Source organism: Clarias gariepinus, chromosome 13 (assembly GCF_024256425.1).
Source record: "Clarias gariepinus isolate MV-2021 ecotype Netherlands chromosome 13, CGAR_prim_01v2, whole genome shotgun sequence".
Classification (NCBI taxonomy): Eukaryota; Metazoa; Chordata; class Actinopteri; order Siluriformes; family Clariidae; genus Clarias; species Clarias gariepinus.
This window is the reverse complement of record NC_071112.1, coordinates 5,610,921-5,633,814: the sequence shown is the minus strand read 5'-3', so window position 1 is coordinate 5,633,814 and position 22,894 is coordinate 5,610,921. Positions and strand designations below refer to the sequence as shown.

Sequence of the window (22,894 nt, the reverse complement as noted above, 5' to 3'; positions counted from 1 at the left end):
ATCCATCTTATCGAGCGCTCGGCAAGTGTGAGCTTTTGCGGAGTGCCTTTAGAAGCCATTATTTTCATAATTGCGTCCATTGTGCCTGCGTTATAAGGCGATTTGAAAATCATATGTGTGCATGAATGCATAAACAGAGATGGATGTCGAGCAGATGCGTTCGGGAAAGCCGGGCGAATATCAAAACTGGTGCTGATAACGGTGCGCTGAAAAATAAATAAATAAATAAATAGAAATTTCAATATGACGATGGAACACATTGTGGTGTGCTGGATTGACCGCTCTCGGAGAGATGGATGTTTTTTAAAAAAATTTTTTTACTTTGATCCATTCAAATTTGATGTGTTTATAAGGGGAACGAATTTCTTTTTTAGAATGATAAACGCCAAGAAGAGACGATAAACGGAACGAGTTTATTTTTATTAGTGTTACTACTATTAATAATTTTTTTCTCCATGTGAAGGACACTTCTCCCTCTGGTGAACGAATAACGAGTTCATTAAGCGTGAGCTGCAGCGAGAGCCCCGAGCGCCGAATCTGCCTGAGCTCGCATCATTAGGGCAGCACCGTAATTAAGAGTTGTTAGAAAGCGAATTCTCCAACTGCAGATTAGAAAATTAAACTATTTACTGATTACATATTAATAGAGGACAACAATGGCGCTTGCCATAAGCTTGGAAGGCGACCAAGGAATAAATCTGTGTACTTAATTACTATAAACAATGGTTGCATGGAAATGGAGGGTTTTTTTTTTTCTTAGGCGTGCTCCCTTCTGTAATGTGCCTGATATCAGAAGACACTTGACAATTCTTGTTCAATTATCTCCGTTCTCTAATGTGCTGTGAACTGCGCACGGTAAATAAATTAAGCGGCCCAATTACTGCCAAGTCTTCTGGGGAGCGCTGACTTGACGTTAAAAAGAAAAAAAGAAAAAAAGAGAAATGCTTGCAAATTCAGTGCATGGTATATAATCAAAAAAGGGGAGTGCAAGTCCATGAGAGAAGGGAGAGAAGAAAAAAAATAGAAAGAGCAAGGACGGAGAAAATGGGAGAGAGTTAAAGCGTTTTTTTTCACGCTTGATCCTGTTTATAATGCTCATGAATGGCTGAAATGAAATAAATGAATGGATAATGAACAGATGAATGAGGAAAAAAAACTTGGTTCTCCCAAAAAGGCCACAGTAGAAGTGAGCGATTTATTTCACAAAGTTTTCCAGCTTTAACACTATCTCACTCTCTTTCTTTCTTATACACACACACTCTTACACCATAGTACTTATTAGAAATAAACTAAACATTATATCTGCGCGTGCGCACACACACACACAAACCGTCATCAACCCATGTATTAAGGAAATGATACTGCATGTGTTACAGCTTGAAGCTGGTCTGTTTTCCTTTTCTCTCTCAGAAAATGCAACATGCTTTTTTTTTTTCTTGGTGAATTGCCACACTCGCGTTGTTTTCCTGCCTCTACCTAGTTTAAAAAGTTTGGACACAAGGTCTTTTCTGGTTTTTATTTTTTTCTATGTTGTAGAACAACCCTGAAGGCGTCCAAAATACGCAATAATTTCTTTTGAACAGTTAATATTGAGATGTATCTGCTTCTTCTGCTTTGTAAATCCTTCACAACGGCTGTGTGTTAGTTGGTGATTTCTGAGGTAACTGGTGACTCTAAATGAACAACTTCTCTGCAGCAGAAGTCAGTTTTGGTCTTGCTTTCCTGTGTACAAATGTACTTGACACAATACTGTTCCTACAAGAACTGATATGGAACAGCTGACCTTCGGGTCTTAAAATAACACCTGACTGTTGTTGTTACCTAATAACCCAACACTGTATGTCTTATTTCATAGTTTTGAAAAATCTCCACTATGGTTCTAGAAGGTAGAAAATATATATACAAAAAAAAAATTTAATTAGAAGGTGTGTCCAAAATTTTGACTTTAACTGTATATACAAATGAACTGAATTTTCTATGATGGAAAAACTTTTAACAATGCCTGAGAATTTTTAATGCATCTTTTATTTTTTACCTTATAAGGTGTATGTTTGATGCCTTTGATTAGCTGTTAAAGTTATTAAATCAGGGCTCCTTAAATTATTTTTGAATGTAAAAGATAGCCGCTAAATAATACCCCACAAACGAGAAAGACAAAGTAAGGCTTTGTCAGCGTTATTTCTGAGACTGTATATGCACGTACTGTAAATGTTTCCGGAGCGTTGTGTTCACAACGTGAACTCAAACCTGAAACATAAAAGTTAACTCTATGTCGATCGGTCACAGAATTTCGGTTTATGCTGCATGATGACTGTCCTGATAAGGAATGTGTTAAACGATGGTTTATGTACAAGAGTGTTGCTGCACTGTATAACAGAACACTCGTACACATGAGAATATGAACGAGGGACAGGTTAGCATCTCTTTAGGAACTTTCGCTCCTATGTTGATCTCACTCAGCCTGTTTGGTCTTGTGTCCTGAGCGACTAACCGGCTTGGGTTCATATCACATCAGAGTGCAAAAGCCCTTCAGGCTCGCACAATGGCTCCCGTGTCTGTAGACTCGAGCCCAGCCGAGAAAGAAGGATTGAGGGAGGGAGGAAGGGAGAGAGGGGTGCTGGTGTTGGCAAACGCAAAATGGAGATAGTGCTTGATACGAGAGCAATGCGCCTGAGAAGCGTATAAACCAAGGCTTTTTTTTTCCTTTTCTCCCTCGTGATGGTTCAGTATCAGTAGCTGCATGTCTGGATGCTGTTGTCCAGAATTTAACCGCTCTCTGTTTGCTGAGCTTCACCTTTAGTGGCCAAAACCACCTTGGCCCTTCCCTCACGCCTTACACACACCGCGGATCCTCTTTACATGTGCACGCGTGTTTGACAAACACAGGCAGAGGAGGCACTAGTATGTACTGTATCTGTGTGCACACGCTATTATTTTTTGCTCTTCTCTAAAATTCCTTTTCTGACACACACACACACAAACACACACACACACACTCTACTCCTCCCTCTTTCCTTCTCTCCGCTACAGCATATCAATGAAGGCCAGGTATTGGATGCGTGTTGCGCTCGGCTGCGCTATCAGTGGCCGTTATCGTTCTCGGTGAAGCTCGGCTTATCGCCGTGGTCCAGAGAGCCGGAGAGCCTTTTCATATCCCCCCCTCCTCCTCCGTCCCGCTTCAAAACGGCCCCCCCGCTTCCCCCCGAAAAAAGTCGGAGAGAGAGATGAAGAGAGAGAGAGAGAGGGAGAGAGAGAGAGAGTCGGGCCGCGCTCAATTCGCCAGACCCTGTTTAGGGCGCAAATTGGGCGCGCTACCTGTGTCCATGAGATAGCGCAGGCGCTTCTCCACACACGAGGCGCGCGTGTCGATCTGCCTCTGCTCGCTCTCCAGAGCCACCAGCTCGCCCACCACGTACTGGCTCGTGTCTCTGAACGCCTTCTGAGAGAAAAGGGAGGGGGAGAAGGAGAGAGAGAGAGAGAGAGAGAGAGAGAAAGAGAGAGAGGTTAATCATCATTGATGTCACATTCTACAAGAACAAACACAGAAAAACAGAAATTTAAGGAGAAGAAAGACAGACAGACAGAAATAGACAGACTGAAAGGAGGAAATAGAAAAAGAGAAAAAGGAAGAGCGGCTAATCATCACTGAGTGAAGGTCACTTTTGCATAAAACCACACATCCCGCTTCTTATTTATGAAACTAAACAGCAAAAAAGGACTGTTTCTTTATAGTGGCGAATAAAAAATGTGCTACAAAGAAGAATCTATTTTATTGTAAATTGTAATAGCTATACCACTGTACTGCTCTTCTAAACTCCATGGTACATTTTTCTTTAAGAGACAAAATATACATGATTATCTAAAAATTTATGCAGGTGAACATTTCCAGCAAATCCAACCAATATGATGAATGAATAACATCATACTCCTCATATATTACCTTGTGTTGAACCTACATATTAATCCACTGTATTTTCGCATTACACCACGCAAGCTGTTGGTATTTGTAGTATTTAACTTACCCCCAAAATTTAAAGATCTCTCATAAAATCATTTCCCATTTTTCCTCCGAAATTAGCACAGATCTCTAACAGCAGGTTTTGCAATGACGGAGCTCTCGCGGTGCCTGACAGGGCCGAGACGGGAATCTTTAAAGGATGCGGATACTGAAGCAGCTGATTCCGAACTAAACACAAGTCATAATAAGTCGTTTAGAGAGAAGTGCTCTTGCTACATGCAACATCTATGATGCAACACACCTTTCTATGTTATTAATTCCTATTACACTACACTCCGTGTCATGCTGTTATAGGAAAATAATTGTAATATAGAATGGCAGACAGGATGGTGTGACGCACTGCCTGACCTACAGTCAGGACAATGTATCGATTATTTTGTGCTTTATTTCTCGGATATCTCATTTTATTAGCAGTCCTATGATGCACTTTTTAATTTAGCTGTTTGCACATTTGCATGTGCACTCTATGCCATCTTTTGTATAGAACTTAGAATAGTTTTTGTTAATTTATGGTGTCAATTTGGTTTGTCTTAAATAGTCAGCTAATTAGCGGTCGTAGTTAGCTCGTTAGTTTCTGTTAATTTATGTTGCATGTATGTAGCACCTTGGTCCTGGAAGAACGCCGCTTTGTTTCAAAAAACAAAGTGTACTGAACTGTATATGCCTAAAATTCAATTCCATTTGATTTGTATAGCGGCTTTTAACAATTGACATTGTCGCAAAGCAGTTTTACACAATCAAAAGAATTATTTAGGTTTGTATGAAATGTGAATGTGTATAAATTTGTGAATAAGAATGTGTATAAAATAAAATGACAATAAAAGCCTAATTGACTTGACTTTAAATGTTGTGAAATCAAGTTAGTTACTGTTATCATTATTATATTCCTGTCTCTCTCTCTCTCTCTCGGTCATAGTGGTCGTCTCACCTTCTGTACTGATTACTTAAAAAAGCCGTAACATTATAGTTTTACTTCTGACTCCTACAAAGACTCCTGCCACAAATGCTATAGAAGAAATAAACATTTCCTTATAGAAATCTTCATCTAATCTAATCTTAATACAATCCTGTGATTCGTGCTGCAGCCAGAACTACAGTAAGGGCTGCTGTTAAAGACAATTAATCAGCTGCTTTTGACCAATGAGAGTTAAGAATCTGGCATAAATAATAATAATAATAATAAAAAGGGCATAATGCATAACATATACTCATAGCAATTTTATTGGACTTTGTCAACTGTCGCTTGTAATATTTGACTTCCCTATTTAGTTCTCTAATTCAATTTACGCCTACGGACTACCACTACACACACACACACACACACACACACACACACACACACACACACACACACACACACACACACTGTGAAAAGGGTCAATGGGCTTGTCAATAGAAAAATACACACACAGGGGCAAATTGTAATACAGTGGTAAGGTGGAGCACCGCCTGAGGACTGTCAGCAGGGGACCTGAGAGACATGAACACACCCTCACACACTCTTAAACACACACTCGTGCATGAGTCCTCCTCCCTTTACATTAACTGCTGGACACTGAAATGCTGTCCCAGTCACAAAGTTGATCTTAAAAAAAAAATAAAAAAAAATAAAAATGCTTGCAAACACAAACCTTATCGTCTCTCCCTCCGGCCACTCGCGTCCTCCCGTCTGAGACATGACAGAGGACGGAGGAGGGGAAAAATAAAAAATAAAAACGAGCGTGCATTCATAAATGATGGACATATAGTTAGTGCTGATCCAGTGTATTTTTAATAGGAAAGAAGAGAAAAGGCGATAAAGTGGAGTGAGAGAGGAAGAGGTTATTCCTCCACCCCGCCTTTCCTTTCCTACATTGCATTTTCTTGCCGCTGTCCATCACAGGCTCCTCTCCTGCTGCAGCTCTATCGCTGCATTTCTCCCACGAATCAATTTTACACATGATCAGCGCCCCCGTGCCGCCGTAATTAAGGCTAGAAATTACCATATATATTATATTAATGCAAACATCATTGGGAGGGTAATTCTGGCTGAGCTGGGGTAATGGCCGGGTTCAACACCGATTAACCTCCGCACAGAGAGACGGGTCCAGGCAGGGTCTCGGCACGGCCTCGCTCACACGCACGCACGCACACACCTCGCTCGCATGTTCTCACCAAGCCTCTCTCGCTCACGCTTAGCCTCTGATTTTCTCACCCTGCCTCTCGCTTTTTCCTCTGTATCTCCTACACACACACACAGTTTCTGTTTAGTGCAATAATCAGGGTTTCTTTGCACATAAAAAGACAAAAAAAAAAAAAAAATGAAGACAGACATGATTTGACTTTTTTCTCCCTCTATATTCCTAATTTCAGAAGCATCAGTACCGAGCTCATTTATCCGAGCTCAAGTGAACGTGTCACTCAGGAATTATGCTCAGGATAAGAACTGGAACAAAGAGAATCAGGACGCACCTCTTCTTCTGCTGGCTTTCGGTTTTCCACTTCTAAGGAACTGCTCCTGTCCACACCTGCACACTTCAGGTCCTCAGGCACCGACCTCTGCCTCTTTACATCTTTATTAAAAACAAAAAACAAAAGAGACAACAGGATGGATGGATGAAAACAAACAATAAAAGAAAATAAAACCAAAAGTGTGTAACTTTAACATGGTTGATACAAAGTTTAGTAGTATGGAGCACGGACTAAAAGTGAACAATATTAATATAAAATATGGTTTAATATTGCGATAAACTACGTTACATTATGCTGTTTCTTTTAAAGGGTATTCTAAGTTTCGTCATGAAATCCCACAATGCACTGCAACTGGTTAGTGTCTGAGTGTCTCACACACAGACATACTCGTAGAACACTTGGTGTGGATGAGGTAAGCTAGGATTCATTTGTTACACAGGGAATGTTTAACATGCGAGATGTCTTGTGTGTGGGGGGCGGAGTCTTACCTGGCCTGCCCTCCACGTATTGGCTGAAAGATTTGAGCTGCGTCTTGCGCACGGCCGATTCCTTGCTGAAGATGACGGGGCTGCGGAGACGCTCCGTCGCCCTGCGCAGACGCTCGGCCTTCAGCTCCTCGCTGTTATTCTGCAGAGAGAGAGAGAGAGAGAGAGAGAGAGAGAGAGTGAGAAATGAAAGAATGAAGGGTAAGCAAAAGGCGAAAAACATCACTTAACTTTAAAAAGCGGAGGACAAACTCATTTAAATAAGCATTAAAGCAGTAACAAAAAGAGAGAAGAAAGAAAGAGTGGGTTAACGTTAAATCAAAGGACAAATTAGGAAAAAAAAAAAAACAACAAAAAAAAACGTTTAATTATGAAACGCTGAGGAACGCTTAAAAAAATATTCCTGTTTCTCAGGCAGTCCACATTAACTCGCAGCCGCAGAAAGGAAGAAGGCAATTAAGTCGACTTTTGGCAAAACCCACAGCCAGAAAATATATTCAGATTATGCAAATCGAACATGCCATTGTTTTGGAGCCGCGTCCCTATCAAGCGCGTTATTATTACAGCTCGGGCCCAACACGGCAAGCAGACTGGAAAGCGAAACAGCGGCTGCTTGTTTTTTTTTTTTTTTTCCCTCTTCCAGAATAACATTTGCTGACGTCAATTAGAAAAAGGAAACGTCTAATAAAGTTCGCAATTAGTGAACACGTTCCACTGCTTGAGAGCGAGAGGGGAGAAACATCGTTAGCGCGCTGCACTAGCTCACTGGGGTGTGCAGGAGAATCTGACTCGCTAATAAAGACGATCACAGACGCGTAGACGCACTCAGGAAGACTTTCCTCTGTTTATTCCTAAATAATGACTTTACAAAACACTGCAGTAATTAGCTTCCCTCTGCCAGAGCTGCCATCAGCAGTGACACGGCTGTTTAGACAATCGAATCAAACACTTCAGCCTTTCAGAGTTAAATATCGGCCAATAAGATTGACCACCAGATGCTCAGCCACACGTGTCGGCCTTGGGTATTTTTGCTGAGAGGGACGAAAAACACAAGTTCGGTTCTCATAACTTTTAACAAATGACTTGTGTTGCATGCAAATTTCAAACTCGTATATTAAAAGATAAGACCAGACAACACTGATACGCACAATTTCCCCGATTTGTAAGAGAATTTATTTAAAATGTGTCCAATTAGCCTAAACTTTTTAGTGCCAGAGAATTTCAAGGGTTGTACTGTAGCTATAAAGCATTAAAGACAGCTTACAGGTACCAGGTTAGCTTTGTACAAATCTGTGAGCTGTGAAATTACTTCAGATTTAACTTTTGTTTACATTATACACTTCCTGCCAGCACAAGTCTCACCAAAAAGTTTGGCCAGCATCAACCAATAAAACCATTTAAATAATTAGAATTGGGTGAAGAATCATCCAAAGCTTTATTGAAACCTCAAGAGACAGTAAAGAAGCGTGACTTAAACACCTGGTGAAGTTGCATGATTAAGAACTCATCAGTAGAAATCAGCTGTATTTAATACTGAAAGTAAGAGGATTTGCACACACGCACACACACACCCACACACGTGTGGATTGGGACTCAACAGCTGTGTGTCTATAAGAAAATGACTTGTTTATGCTGGAATTAACTAGAAAGCAAAAAGATTACACTTTGGAGCGATGGAAAAATGGTGGTCAGGTGGTCTGATGAGTCCAGATTGAGCCTACTATTCCAGAGCGATGGGCGTGTCAAGGTAAGAAGGGAAGCGCATGAAGTGATGCACCCCTCATGCATAGCGTCCACTGTACAAGCCTTTGGAGACAGTGTTATGATCTGGGGTTGCTTCAGTTGCTCAGGTCTAGACTCAGTAACGTTATGTGGCAATAAAATGAAGTCAGCTGACGACCTGAACGTACTGTACGTACCGTAAACTCATTTTAAACTTTTAACTAATATTTTAAAACTCGTATTACAATATTCTTGTTTATTACTACTTTGAATAAATATCAGGGGGTGTGGCCCAAAGTTTGGAAATGCAGCTGTATGCCAGACGTTGTTATTTGTAACTGCTTTTTAATTTCGGATATTATTACTGAACAAGCCAGTGTCATTTGTGATGATGGAAATTATGTAAACATTATGATAGCTAAAGTGTTGTTTTTTTTTGACGATGAAGGGTTGTGTGTGCTTCTCCATCCTCATATACCTAGTTCTTCTCCTAGTGCGTCTCCTAAATCTTTCCCATGGTATGTATATGTGATAAAGATTATTCATTATTTGTGACTTTCCTGACTCCAGGGCTCATAACTGTCCTCTTTCTGCTTCAAGATCTATGCCATAATTTTCACTTAACAAATCTCCACCTAGATTTCCTTTTCTCCTTTTTTAATTGTAAATCCAGCTCGAGTGCAAGAGAGGTTCTATATAAACAAAGAGAATTTACTCAGTGTGTGTGTGTGTCTCTAGAGACAGTTCGCCACAGAGCCCTTTAACCTGCCATAATTCTCCTCATGTTAATGTCTTAAGAAAACAAACGGGCTTCGATTCTTAAAAAGCCTTGCTAGTCTCATTCTCTCCCCGAGGACCCTAAGACCCGCTACCACCCCCCAGTCTCAACACCTGCCCCCTGTGCCCCTTTGGCACCCCTGGTCGGGACAGATAGAAGGGGGTATCCCCTAGCTGAGATCTAACCCCTTGTTTATATGTTATCTCCGTGATCATTATTGTGCTGGGTGTTATTGAGGTAGAAATGTGTGCGTGTGCGTGTGTGTGTGTGATGCGTGACTAATGTTGCGCTCGACTGCACGCCGCAGACAGTTATCAGTCAGCGCCAAGGCCTACGCATACGCACAATCATTAATGAGAGGCGACTGGGACAACCAGAGGTGTGTGTGAGAGAAAAAGTGAGAGGGTGTGAGGTTAAGAGAGAGAGAGAGAGAGAGGATGGTGTGTGTGTGTGTGTGTGTGTGTGTGTGTGTTTAAACGCTGTCCCAACAGCTCTAGTCCTGGAGGAGTTGTGAATGTAGAGATTTCTCCTGGGAGTGGAGCAGTTTATCCTTCTTTTGTGTGGAAAAAAAAGAGGAAATGCATCAGAACTGATTTATGATGAGAGAGAGAGAGAGAGAAAGAGAGAGAGAGAGATTAATTTGAATAGTTTTTTTGTAACAGAAAAATTTAAGAACTGTTAGAAGAGAACAGAACTCAGTTTTTAGAAAAACTTATGTTCTTATGTTTAACAGAAATAATATAGGAAAAATATATTTGATTTGTTTAACACACTGCTCTAACTTGGTTTATTAAAAAGTTAAGTTTTTAACCCTAAAACTGCAGATAACAAAATAGATAGTTAGTTCTCTTACTTCTCTTAATCCCAAGTTTGGGATAGTTGTAAATAAAGTCTCTGAGACTGGAATAAAGAAGGCCCAACTGCAGTACAGTGTCTGGTATTGAAGTAAATCAGGCAGGTTACAGTAAAATGTCTGGGACTGGATTACAGAAGGCAGGACTGCAGTACAGTGTCTGGGACTAAAGAAAATCAGGCAGGACTGCAGTACAGTGTCTGGGACTAAAGAAAATCAGGCAGGACTGCAGTACAGTGTCTGGGACTGGAGGAAATCAGGCAGGACTGCAGTACAGTGTCTGGGACTGGAGGAAATCAGGCAGGACTGCAGTACAGTGTGTTGGACTGGAGTAAAGAAAGCAGGACTGCAGTACAGTGTCTGGGACTGAATATATCAGGCAGGACTGGAGTGAAGTGTATGGGACTGGAGTGAAGTGTATGGGACTGGAGTGAAGTGTATGGGACTGGAGTAAATCAGGCAGGTTACAGTAAAATGTCTGGGACTGGAGTAAATCAGGCAGGTTACAGTACAGTGTCTGGGACTGAAGTAAATCAGGCAGGTTACAGTACAGTGACTGGGACTGGAGTAAATCAGACAGGACTGCAGTACAGCGTCTGGGACTGGAGTAAATCAGGCAGGTTACAGTACAGTGACTGGGACTGGAGTAAATCAGACAGGACTGCAGTACAGCGTCTGGGACTGAAGTAAATCAGGCAGGACTGCAGTAAAGTGTCTGGGACTGAATATATCAGGCAGGACTGGAGTGAAGTGTATGGGACTCCAGTACAGTGTCTGTACCTTAAGTAAATTAGGCAGGTTACAGTACAGTGTCTGGGACTGAAGTAAATCAGGTGGGACTGCAGTAAAATGTCTGGGACTAGAGTAAATCAGGCAGGTTACAGTACAGTGTCTGGGACTGGCGTAAATCAGGCAGGTTACAATAAAATGTCTGGGACTGAAGTAAATCAGGCAGGTTATAGTAAAGAGTCTGGGACTGAAGTAAATCAGGCAGGACTGCAGTAAAGTGTCTGAGACTATAGCAAATCAGGCAGGACCACTGGAAAGTTAAGTGTCTTGAAGCACTGAAAATTAGGCCAAACTGCAGTAAAGCAAATATGACTATAATAAAGGCCACTCTTATGTAAAGCATGACATAAAAAATAACTAAAGATGCCTTTTTTTTTTAGCCAGTAACGATGTCTTCCTATTCCAATTTCTTCCCCCCACCAACCCCTCCCCCCTTGAACTTTTAACAATGGTGATTTACGCAAAGAAGCTTTACAGAAAAAATGGAAGAAAAAAAAAATGTAAGGAAATCTGTATGAATTATAATTATCAGTCCCTGATAAACAAGCTGGGGCCGATGAGGGCGAGGAAACTTCCTGAGATGACAATCGAAAGAATTCTTGGGAGGAACCAGACTCAACAAGGAACCCATGCTCATTTGGGTGATATCTCTCAGTGCCATGAGCCTAAAAGTTCGATATAATGTTAAAAGCCGTTTAACTTAATATAACGTCCACATTCGTTGTTGAAGACTCGAGATCTAAACTATTTGTGGGAAACTGTTAGGTCTTAAACTTTTTAGCGACCGCAGTAAAAAACCATCAGAGGTAAAAAAAAATAATTAAAAAAACTGCCTTCATCGGTCGAGTCCTAGACCACTCTACTTATGTGGTCACATTAAGTAGAACGGTCCTCAGCCACCACACACATTCCAAGCAGTCCATATGGGGCCACCAGTACGCAGCAGGCACCACTGCTGCAAACTGACTGGGCCTGTTGGAGAAAGCTGGAGGAAAAGTGTGTCTGAAGTCTGATAGGAAGGCAAAAATCTCTGCACCTGATTTTCAACACCAGGCCATTTGAATCGGAGCGAGCTCCGGCACTACTGTTATTGTGCTCCTACATCAAAGAGCATGGCTGCATCTGCTCACAGGAAATCCCTTCCATCAGCAAGGAGAGTGAGGGGGGAAAAGCGATAGGGAGCGTGTGTGTGTGTGTGTGTGGAGGTGCAGAAAGAACACATTACAGTCGCCACCTGGGGGCTCTGCGTACAGCAGTGCAATAAGAGACATTCTTTTACATACATTTTTACCCACATAAGGGTTTTCCACTGATAACTAAATTCAGTGTTTAATGGATTAATAGCTTATTAGCAATGAGTTTAATTTAGACTTCCTTCACACATTTAAAAGTCCACATGTTTTGGAGTTATCTAACAAATATGGGTGTATGTTATTTTTATTTATTATGTCTATATACTGTAATATTAAGGAAAACATCCACCATCTCAGCTTGGGGATATTAGCTTCTATTAAAATTAGTTGCTTTGACGATGACATCACATTTTTCCCTTCTTCACTCCAGCGTATACACTACTGCTCAAACGTTTGGGATGGTCGTTACTGATTATGTTTATTTCTCTCTATACTGTAAAACAATCCTGAAGGCGTCCAAAATATGCAATCATCTTCTTTGAACAGTTGATATTGAGATGTATTTGCTACTTGCGCTCCGTAAACCTTCTTCATAACGGCTCTAATCTGAGGTGCTGTTTGTTAATTAGTGATTTCTGAGGCTGGTGACTCTAAATGGTCTTCATGAGATCCAGTTTCATCAAATGCATTTGACACGATACTGTTCTTGCAAGGACTGATCCAGATCAGCTGAATTTCATGGCTTAAAACCTGAACTAACTGTTGCTTTGTTACTTAATGACCTAATGCTGTATTGTGCTATTTTATAGATTTTAAAATCTTCAGTATTGTTATAAAAAATAAATCAGAAACAAAAAACACTAAACTAGCAGGTATGTCCAAACTTTTGTGAATATCTGAGTAAGGTTGTGCGAAAGTAAGAAAGTAAGTGTGTAAGTAGTGTGTAAGTAGTGTACATTATGTGCGTGAATCTGCACTTCTAAATGAAATAAGAGTGTAAAGCCTTGTGTGTCATGCTATAATTGTCCCTGTTAAAACATGACTCGAGTGGAATTTGGATTCCAACAACAGTCCGTCTCTTACGCACACAGACACATGCATGCATACACACCCACTCACTCGTGTAGCCACACCCACCTGCAACCCCAAATGGGCCTCATCTCCCGGGCTGAGTGGAGACGTGCTGGAGGCTGTAAGGGATGAGGAAGACGAGGACGATGAAGGTGAGCTTCCGGCTTGAGGCCGAACCTCTGTCAGCTTCCTTAGTTTCAGGTCCACGTGTCTGCTGTTCATCACGCCTACAGAGAGAGGAGGGAAAAAAAGAAATAAATAAATCAACTTTAATCAATTTATACATTCTTTTAATCAATCACTCAATCACTCTTTTTCTCCCACACCTACTCACACACACACACACACTGCACTAACTTGTTGTACAATACACCTCTACACTGGTACAGCATGGTGAATCTACAGGAGCACACTGAGACAAGTGCAGAGGGAAGTGTGAGACTTTACAGGTGTACATGGAATAGTTAAATTCTTTGATATTGGCTTGATCGTCTTTGTTCTCACGATTGATCAGCTACGCTACGCATATGCTATGAGGTTGAAATCACTTTCCAATTTCCATTTTACATATTCAGGAATCTTTACCGTAACTGTTCAGGTTCAGATCTACACCACATGTTTGTAGTACGATTCTCTCAGTGTGCGCTAAGACATAATGTCTTCTTATTGTCTTCGTACATCTATTTCTATTTCCTCCCTTCTAGTTAAATTTGCAACTCCATCCTGACTCAGGACTTACGGCTCACTTTGTTATAATGTTACCCTCTTACTTTTCTGTCGCCCATGCTCCATACCATTCCACTTTATCACCCTCTTCAGCCAGTTCTATGTTATTTTTTTCTCTTTCTACCTGGTCTTTCTTATTTTTCTCTTGGCATGAGGGAAAGTTCTGCCTCGTGTCCTGCCTTCTCTCTCTCTGTCTGTGCACAGAACTGAGTGAGTGGGTGGGGATGAAAGAGAGAAATGGTGTGTTTCATGTGCATCCCCCTCTCCTCTCCTCTCCTCTACCCATCTATCCCTCAGACCGTCTGCACCCCAGCAGCAGCACCACAGGAGCCATTTATCAGGCCGCAACACAACCCAGATAAAGGCTGTGTGTTGACCGAAAGTTAGCGCCTATGCAGGAACAGCTTTAAAACCATCTGCGAAATGAAAAAGACATCGGCTAACAGAGGGGAGCAGCAACTCAAGACGAATGACCAAAATATACAAACGCTATCGTATGAGACTGAACGACATTAATAAATGTACTGTACAAAATCTGCACACATACAGCCATCAAATACACTGTGTTGATGCAAACGTCACATAATACTAAACTCATACGTGCATACAGTCTCCTAAAACATACTGTATACAACTAAAATTTCAAAATATTGAATTTAATTATACTTTATAATACACTTTAGAGCCGACAGAACCGCTAACTTTGTTAAGCTGCGGGCTAAACGCAATTCAAATACACTATATGGAGTCATAAGTCTATTGACGTTATATACGCTACACAGAATCATAGCTCAAATACACTGCCTGGAATCACAACTCAAATACACTACTGAGAAATATAAATCAAAAGCAAGGCAGAAAAAAAAATCATAACTCAAATAAGTTTCAAGTAAGAAAAACTAAAATACACGGCATGGAACCCTGTCACCAATAAGCTGCACTGAGGCATAACTCGAATACGCTGCCCTGGAACCGTAAGTCAAATATGTTGCCCTGGAACTAAAAGTAAAAAGAGTAGCACGGAACAGAATTAAAATGTACTGCATGGAAGCCTAACTCAAATAAACTGTGTGGAATTAAACTCAAAAATGCAATTACAGAATTATAACTCAAACACTGAAAGCACAACTCAAATACATCATCAGGAAGTATGATGTCTGTAAGTATAACTTAAATATCTTTCCCAGAAGCATAAATTACACAGACTGTACCCAAGTAAAACGTAAATATGCATTACCATAAATGTAACTCAAAATGTGCTCTATGTAAGCTTAACTCAAACACACTACACACAGGCATAACTCCAATAAGTTGCACGTAAGCAAAGCTAATATACGTGGCATGGAACCCTGGCATATAAATTTGCCACACAACTCAAATAAGTTGCATGTAAGCAAAGTTTAAATATGCGGCATAGAAACCTGTCATAACTCAAATAAGCTGTACTGAGGCATAACTTAAACATGCTGCCCTGGAATTAAAGAAGTAAAAAGAGCTGCGTGCAGCTCACTGCATGATACGTTAAATAAAAACATTAATACACTACAGAATAAACCCAATACACAGCACAGAACCATAGTTCAACTATGCAGCCCTAAATCACAAATTAAATCCGCTGCCTGAAAGAAAGCATACAGTAACTCAAATACACTGCCAAATATGTCTGTAGGTGTAACTTAAATATCTTTGCTCTGTGTAACCTTTACTCAAATACACTACACACAGGCATAACTCAAATAAGTTGCACGTAAGCAAAGCTAATATATGCGGCATGGAACCCTGTCACAAATGTAATTACCTGAAATCATAACTTAAATAAGCTGCACTGATGCATAACTCAAATATGCAGTCCCGAGTCAAAACTCAAATACACTGCATGAAATAATCATGAAGTCAAATAAATTGGTAGACTAAATAAACAGACTGTAAAGTAAACATGACTCAAATGTGCTCTATGTAAGCTTAACTCATATACACTGCACACAAGCAAAATGCAAATATGCTGCATGGAAGCAAAGCTCAAATACACTGTACAGGATCATAACTTGAATCTGCAGCATAACTCAAATACTCGGTACTGAAAGCATATCAAACATGCTTTATAAAAGCATAAGTACACCCTGTACGGCGGAAGTAAATATCAGATATACTGTGCTGGGAACTGACAAAATGTTAAAGTCTTCACGTGATGCACTGTACATCACTGATTAGAACAGCTCTAAGAAAGAGAGAGAGCGAGTGTGAGATAGCATGCAATTTGGGAAATTTTGAGAGCTTGATTAGTGGTTAGCGCTACAGCAAAGACACAGCATGCATGGTTAGTTTACCCAGAGAAGCCAGGTCAGTAGCTGAGTTAGTAAAGTCATCCTCCAGCAGACAAGAGGCCACGGGCTCCTCTTCATTATCACAAACAATGACATCATCATCATCATCATCATCATCAGGTGATGGCGCTACTTGCTCTTCTTCAGCCTTCTCTTCCTCACCATCAACATACACACTACTCACCATGTCTGGAATGACAGAAACGCATGATTTCCAAAGAAGAAGAAAAAAAAAAGACAGTTAGTAAAGAGAAAATAAGTTAGTTAGTTAAGTGGATTTACTATGTGCTTGTTATTAAGTACATGACTTTAACAAAGTTTTAGTATAATGTTTAAACCTGGAAATTAAAGGAGGTTTTGCTGTTGAATTCCAAGCGTTGACTGTTCATTAATTTACGATAACAACAGCTCTGTCAATAGTTCCTGTTTTCAAGATTAATCACAAATTTATATGCCTTATTCCAAAACATTAACCGCGGCCACTTTTAAAACTCTAAAGCATCAGGGCTTTGCAACAGCCATGTGAAAATATGCTGATGTGCGAAAGTCTTCGGGATGGAAGAGTTTTCAGTTTCTCTGGAGCAAAACTTTCCTTCAAAACAAGCCAAGGAGCAAATATGTAAGGATAAGAAATAAATTTGATTGAGACATACACTGCTTATCCCGGATTAACGCAAAGTGCTTGAAGATCAGGTGATCCACTTCAATTCAAAAGTGCCACTTTACAGTATGTCTCCTTTGCAGAATCTGTTTCTGTTTGCTTGCATCTCTTTCTTTTCAGCTCTGAAGTCAGGCAGTGAATATACAGTGTATATTACGCTTGACCAAGGTAACATTGGAGACACACGACACACACACACACACACTAAACAAAAAGTAGTTTCTATAGTAACTAAAAGACAAACGACATAAAATAAATTAGAAAGCTCATCCACTTTTTAAAATTTAGTCCCCATGATACACTGTCACACACACACACACACACACACACACACACACACACACATATATATAGCTAAAGCTAATTAAAATAAGCTGCACGCTGGTGGAGTTGGTAAAGTTTTGCGGGCAAGTGTTTCACTTTGCTCAGCTTCAGTTCTCCCTGAACTACAGCTGTGTGTGTGTGTGTGTGGGATTATGCGTTCTGCACTGCAGGCCTTGTGCATCAAGCCTATAGCATTTCCCTGCGACCTGCTTTTTAATGAGTTCTACAATTAGCAGAATTGAACAGCCAGAAAGACCAAGTAAATGTCTTCTCTCACTCCCTCCCTCCCTCCCTCCGTCTGTCTCTTCTCTCGTCATCCCTCTCTCTCTTTTCCTTCCTACACTGTGTGTGATGACTTCCAGGCCCTGTTTGGAGGACAGTGTGAGGAGCGGTTTTTGGTGTCTCCGGGAGGAGGACCGCAGAGGAACGCCGCGCTGTAGACCTCGCTCTCCTGGTGTGCAGTAGGAAGGCAAGCGAGAGTATCACGCTTTACTTTTTTTTTTCTTCCCATATTAGTGCGGAAGTTTATATCCTTGTTCTCGACTTCTCTTGTGTTTAATGGCGGCTCACAAACAAAGTAGTTGTATACTGCCCCCTGCTGTATCGGAGAGTGTAAAAACGCGAGCGTACTTGAAAATTTGTTTTTTTAATCCCGGGGGTGGGGCAGGGGGCGGGGTTTGGACAATGTTCCCGAACATGGTACTAATCACGCTGAGTGACTAGCCCTGGCAGGCGAGCTAACTGCTACTAGCTTGTGGGTTGGGCCGCTGATATGAGCTGCACATCGAGCTGACTGTAGAGGAATTACAAATAAATGTGAGTAATTAAAGTCAAGAGAAATCCTTCTGTGTGTGTGTGTGTGTGTGTGTGTGTGTGTGTGTGTGTGTGTGTGTGATTTAATTATGGCTATGAGGCAATAAAATTATGTGAATGTGTGTAAGGGTTCATGATTGGTGTATGTGTGTTGTCAGGTGTTCTTAATTTTTTTTTTCCAGTGTATTACCGAAGGATTAAAGAACCACCTTCTGCCTGAACAAATGGATGTGTAGCCCTGTGTGAATGCTTTCAAATTAGGCTTCTTTCTCACACTCTCACACAAACACACACACACACACACACACACACAATGCACTTGTGGGACACGATAGGAGGTAAAGCATAATATTAATAATAGGAAGATTTAGTACCATTTTTTGCACACATTCAGGAATAAACAAACGCAGACAGACAGACAGACAGACAGATAAACACACACCCAAACAAACAGACAGGAAGACAAAGAAAAAAAATAACTGCACAGATACACACACAAGTACAAACATGTGTCATGAACATACACGATACAGCTAAAAGTATGTGCACCCCATGAGCATCAGCCTCCTGAAAAGCACACACACTTGTACAGAATGTCTTTGTACACAGTAATGTTACACTTTCCCTTCACTGGAATGCAGAGGCACTAACGGTGAACATAGTGTGTGTGTGTGTGTGTGTGTATACAGGTTAGCTTGTGTGCGAGTTCTCTTTGTGTATCCATATGTGTATTCACAGAACCTCGCTGTACATTTGTGAGTGTGTTCTGTTCTGATGTGGCTGTGTGTTTGTGAGAGGTGAGAGTAACCTCTGTGTGTGTGTGTGTGTGTGTGTGCGCCATGAAAGCCCCCTGCACCCACCTCCAGCTGCCTTTGACCTTCCTTTGAACTCTCCTGTAGCAGCGGAGGTGTCTGAGTGCAGAGGAAACTCTGCCATCTTCACTCCTGATCGAGCCTCTGCTATCAGCTGCCTCGCTCGCTCCCTCAGCTGCCTGCGCCTCTCCTCGTCACGCTCCTGCACAACACACACATACACACACACACACACACACACACACACACACACACACACACACACACACACACAGGAAAGTGGGTTATTGAACAGGTGCCATCTTGAGTAATTGAGTGAAATGCCATTTTCAGCCCTCTCTAACATTATAGATCAGAGCGACAGAAACCTGTTTAGCAGCAGTGTGTGTGTGTGTGTGTGTGTACAGAAAAAGGAGAGAGAGAGAGAGAGAGAGAGAGAGATAGATTGTGTTGGGGGGGGTACCTATACTTACAATACTTCATTATATTTTGCATACTATTATTTACCTCACCTATCTGTTCACATCACACTATATTTCTAGCCATTCACTATTCCCCCCCTCCTGCTCACTATTCCCCCCCTCCTGCTCACTATTCCCCCCCCTCCTGCTCACTATTCCCCCCCCCTCCTGCTCACTATTCCCCCCCCCTCCTGCTCACTATTCCCTCTCACCTGCCTGCTCACTATTCTCGCACACCTACCTGTTTAGGATGCTCTTTCGACCCACTGGGTCACTCTTCTCCATCTTGTCTTCCTTTCCTTCACTCATTTTCACGTGTTCTCTCTTTTCTTTCTTATCTACCCGTTCACTATTCCACCGCCATGCCCACCTGCTTTTACAGGGTTCATACACTCTTTTAAAAAATTTTAACATAAAATATCAAAATGCCTTCTATCAACAGTTCAAGTTACTTTTTTTGACACACCTTGGGCCCCATGGTAACAATTTTTTTTTTTCAACATGTAATTTATTTCTTATCTCATCATCTGTTGACTTTGCTTAAACAGATCAGTTTCCAAAGCTTTAACTTTCGCTTCAACTCCGTCCATCGACATCATCACCTGGGCTCATCACATCGACTCTGAGACAATCGTCCCTACAACATCTATGTTGTCCTTCTAACTGATATGTCCGATAAACAACCATCGCTGGAAAGTTGAGAACAAAGAACCGGAGCCTGTCCAGCCGTCTTCTATCACTTATCTGATAACGGGTCACACAGGGGAGCAGTGGCAGTTCCACTAACCATATAACCATCACTGGAAAGTTATGAACAAGAATTGAAATCCCTGCTCTTATTTTTTTTATTAAAAGATCAAAAGAGCATATCGTCTTACTGTAAATTTGTTTAAAATGTATTCACCTATTAAATACCATCATAACCGCTAGAGTGTCACATGTACGGTTCTTCCCATTGGCCTGGTTGGGTCAAATGTCAACCAGCAGACTGAAGAGTTGTGGTTAATATTCAATATGGTGGGCGAGGAAACTGCTGGAGCTTCAGTGGAGGTGACCAGAGGTGCGTAATAACGAGTTTCATTTACTCTGTTACATTTACTTGAGTATCTTTTTAAAAAGAAAAATTTACCTCTATGAGTAGTTTTACTGCACCATACAGATTTCTGAAAAAGAAACGCTACTCTTAGTCCGCTACATTCGGGTACTTTCGACTCGTTACTTTAACTGTTTATTCTACACATGCCACCGGTAGATCTAGCATTTGACTGTTTCACCAATATGACGGAGCAACAATAATCATATGACTCTGATTAATCAGCCATGATAACAATAACCACATGTAGTCACATGACCACACCAAAAGCGGCAGCATTGTGGGAAAAAAAAAAAAAATCTTCAGCCGGCATCCTTGTTATCCTTATTATAATATACTATAATATAAGATATATAAAAATAATAAATTGGACGTTATGATTAAAACAGTTCTCTTACTCGAGTAATATTTTGGATGACTACTTTTTACTTCTATTTGAGAAATATTATTTTAAAGTACAGCTACTCTTACTTGAGTACATTGTTTGGCTACTTTAGGCACCTCTGGAGGTGACAATTACAATTGGTCCGATTGAGTCCTAGCAAGGTGTACCTAACAAAGTGGCTGGTGTATCTATATATTCTGTACTATATACTGTATACATATGTTGCTACATATTGTGTATTATAGAAAAGTTTTCTGCGTCCATAATACATTTCTTTCGCATCGTCCCTGAATAACACAATTCCAAACATGTCAATTTCACTTCCAGCGTATAATGTCAAACACTGAAGTGATTACGGACTCCTGAAATGTTTCACAACATCATAACTGTAAAAGGATAAAAAACAAAACAAATTGTGACCTGGTTCTGTTGGCAAATGTATGTTCATTTAATAAGCACAAACCCAATCGTGTTTTCTTCCTGACTTAATTAGGAGAGATGTTTAGACGCTTATAGCCCTCTTTCTTTTCCGCTCTTCTGGAAAGCAGCACTAAAATAGGACGCGTGTGTAAAAACTCCCTTGTAACGATTTAAAGCTAAAACCGCCTCATTTCATGCATCGCGTCCCTGCATATTAATTACAAGAAAATGAAGAAAAAAAAAAAAAGAAATCGACACAAAATAGGAGCATGTTATCGTATGTTCAGATGCTCCAGTGCACACAAACTGTAGCGTTGAGAATAATTACTAATGTACTGAATAATCGTGCTGGCTTCAGAACTTATTGATAAGTGTCAGTGAGAAGCACTACACTCTGATTTGATTACTACAGAGGAGGAACTTTAATAAAGAATTTATGCTCATTTTATCAGGTTCAACTAGCAGACACTTCAATTTGTAGGTGTAGTCGAGTTTGCTCAGAGGAACCTCGGAATTACGTAATTTTTAACCTGCATGTGTGTCTACAAAGTCAGAGAAGAGAAAAATAAATAAATAATAAATAACAATCCACAACTCATCATTCATCTTTTGTACAGTGTTCCCAACGCATATGCTAGCTGCTGTAAAAAGAGTAAGGAAGACGTACTGACGGTCGCTCATGCTCTGGAGAGAAACCAATGGATTTTGATGTACTTCTTCTTGGGGAATTAGTACGATCGCTAACAAACCAGGCCCATGTGATCTCAATACATTGAGGATGCAAAATTGCGGAGGGATTTTTGAGTTCTCAAACGGGTCAGCCGTGACGACGCCTTAAACTTTTTCCAAAAAGTGGTTAAACGATCTGTGTGACATCACATCGAGCGATGCTTTTTTTCCAGCATCTGGGGATTTTTGGAGGTGCGCTCGGGTGGCGATGGCGTAGGGTGCTTGGGCCCGCTCATCGTTGCTTGCAACTATATTAATTACTTTTGCTACCAGAATATGGTAATGATGCTACAAAAATTTAGAACTCATAAAATCAACCTAAGCAACTAAAAAATCTGTTTTTTGCTCAGTCATGTTTGTATAGTTGGTCAAAATGAAACAAAATTCAGTTTTGAACCTGCAGGTCTAACACTCCTCCAGCAAAAACGCACACCTCACACACTGACACACACACGAACAGACCTATTTAGCAAAGCGTAAAGTCAAATACCCCAAACATGTGCGCTATTCGTTCTCTCTCTCCCATGTACACGCACACACACACGTGCTCTCCAAAAAACACAGCTAAAAACAGCTGTAAGCTGTGATATGATTCTTCTAAGATGGACTAAGATGTAAAAGAAACCCAAATCTGAGTGTTTATAAACCAGCAGTTACATGTACATTGTCGCCGCCCCCCCACCAACATACACACACAAGCAACTAAACACATATTTGCTGACCCCGATGTTTCTTAATCTCTGCTCAGCCAACTCGATGAACACGTTTCCGAACCAGCAGAACAGGACGAACTCTACTGCAACACAGCGCAGGAAGGCTAATTAGCTGCATTTGATCCATTTCCAT

At 40.8% G+C, this 22,894-nt stretch overlaps 1 protein-coding gene across 3 annotated transcripts in view; it reads right to left on the bottom strand.

The window, feature by feature from the left end:
- The window catches only part of ehbp1 (EH domain binding protein 1), a 144,033-nt gene that overhangs the window by 24,821 nt on the left and 96,318 nt on the right, over nucleotides 1-22,894 (bottom strand). The window contains exons 16-21 of one of the 3 annotated variants that reach the window (XM_053509610.1): nucleotides 19,009-19,162; nucleotides 16,354-16,539; nucleotides 13,367-13,527; nucleotides 6,958-7,096; nucleotides 6,470-6,570; nucleotides 3,316-3,439 (exon numbers count right to left, since the gene is read on the bottom strand). In XM_053509610.1, the coding sequence (XP_053365585.1) occupies nucleotides 3,316-3,439; nucleotides 6,470-6,570; nucleotides 6,958-7,096; nucleotides 13,367-13,527; nucleotides 16,354-16,539; nucleotides 19,009-19,162 (865 nt within the window). The remainder of the gene's footprint in view (nucleotides 1-3,315; nucleotides 3,440-6,469; nucleotides 6,571-6,957; nucleotides 7,097-13,366; nucleotides 13,528-16,353; nucleotides 16,540-19,008; nucleotides 19,163-22,894) is intronic. The other 2 variants (XM_053509611.1, XM_053509612.1) reach the window with 2 other exon arrangements.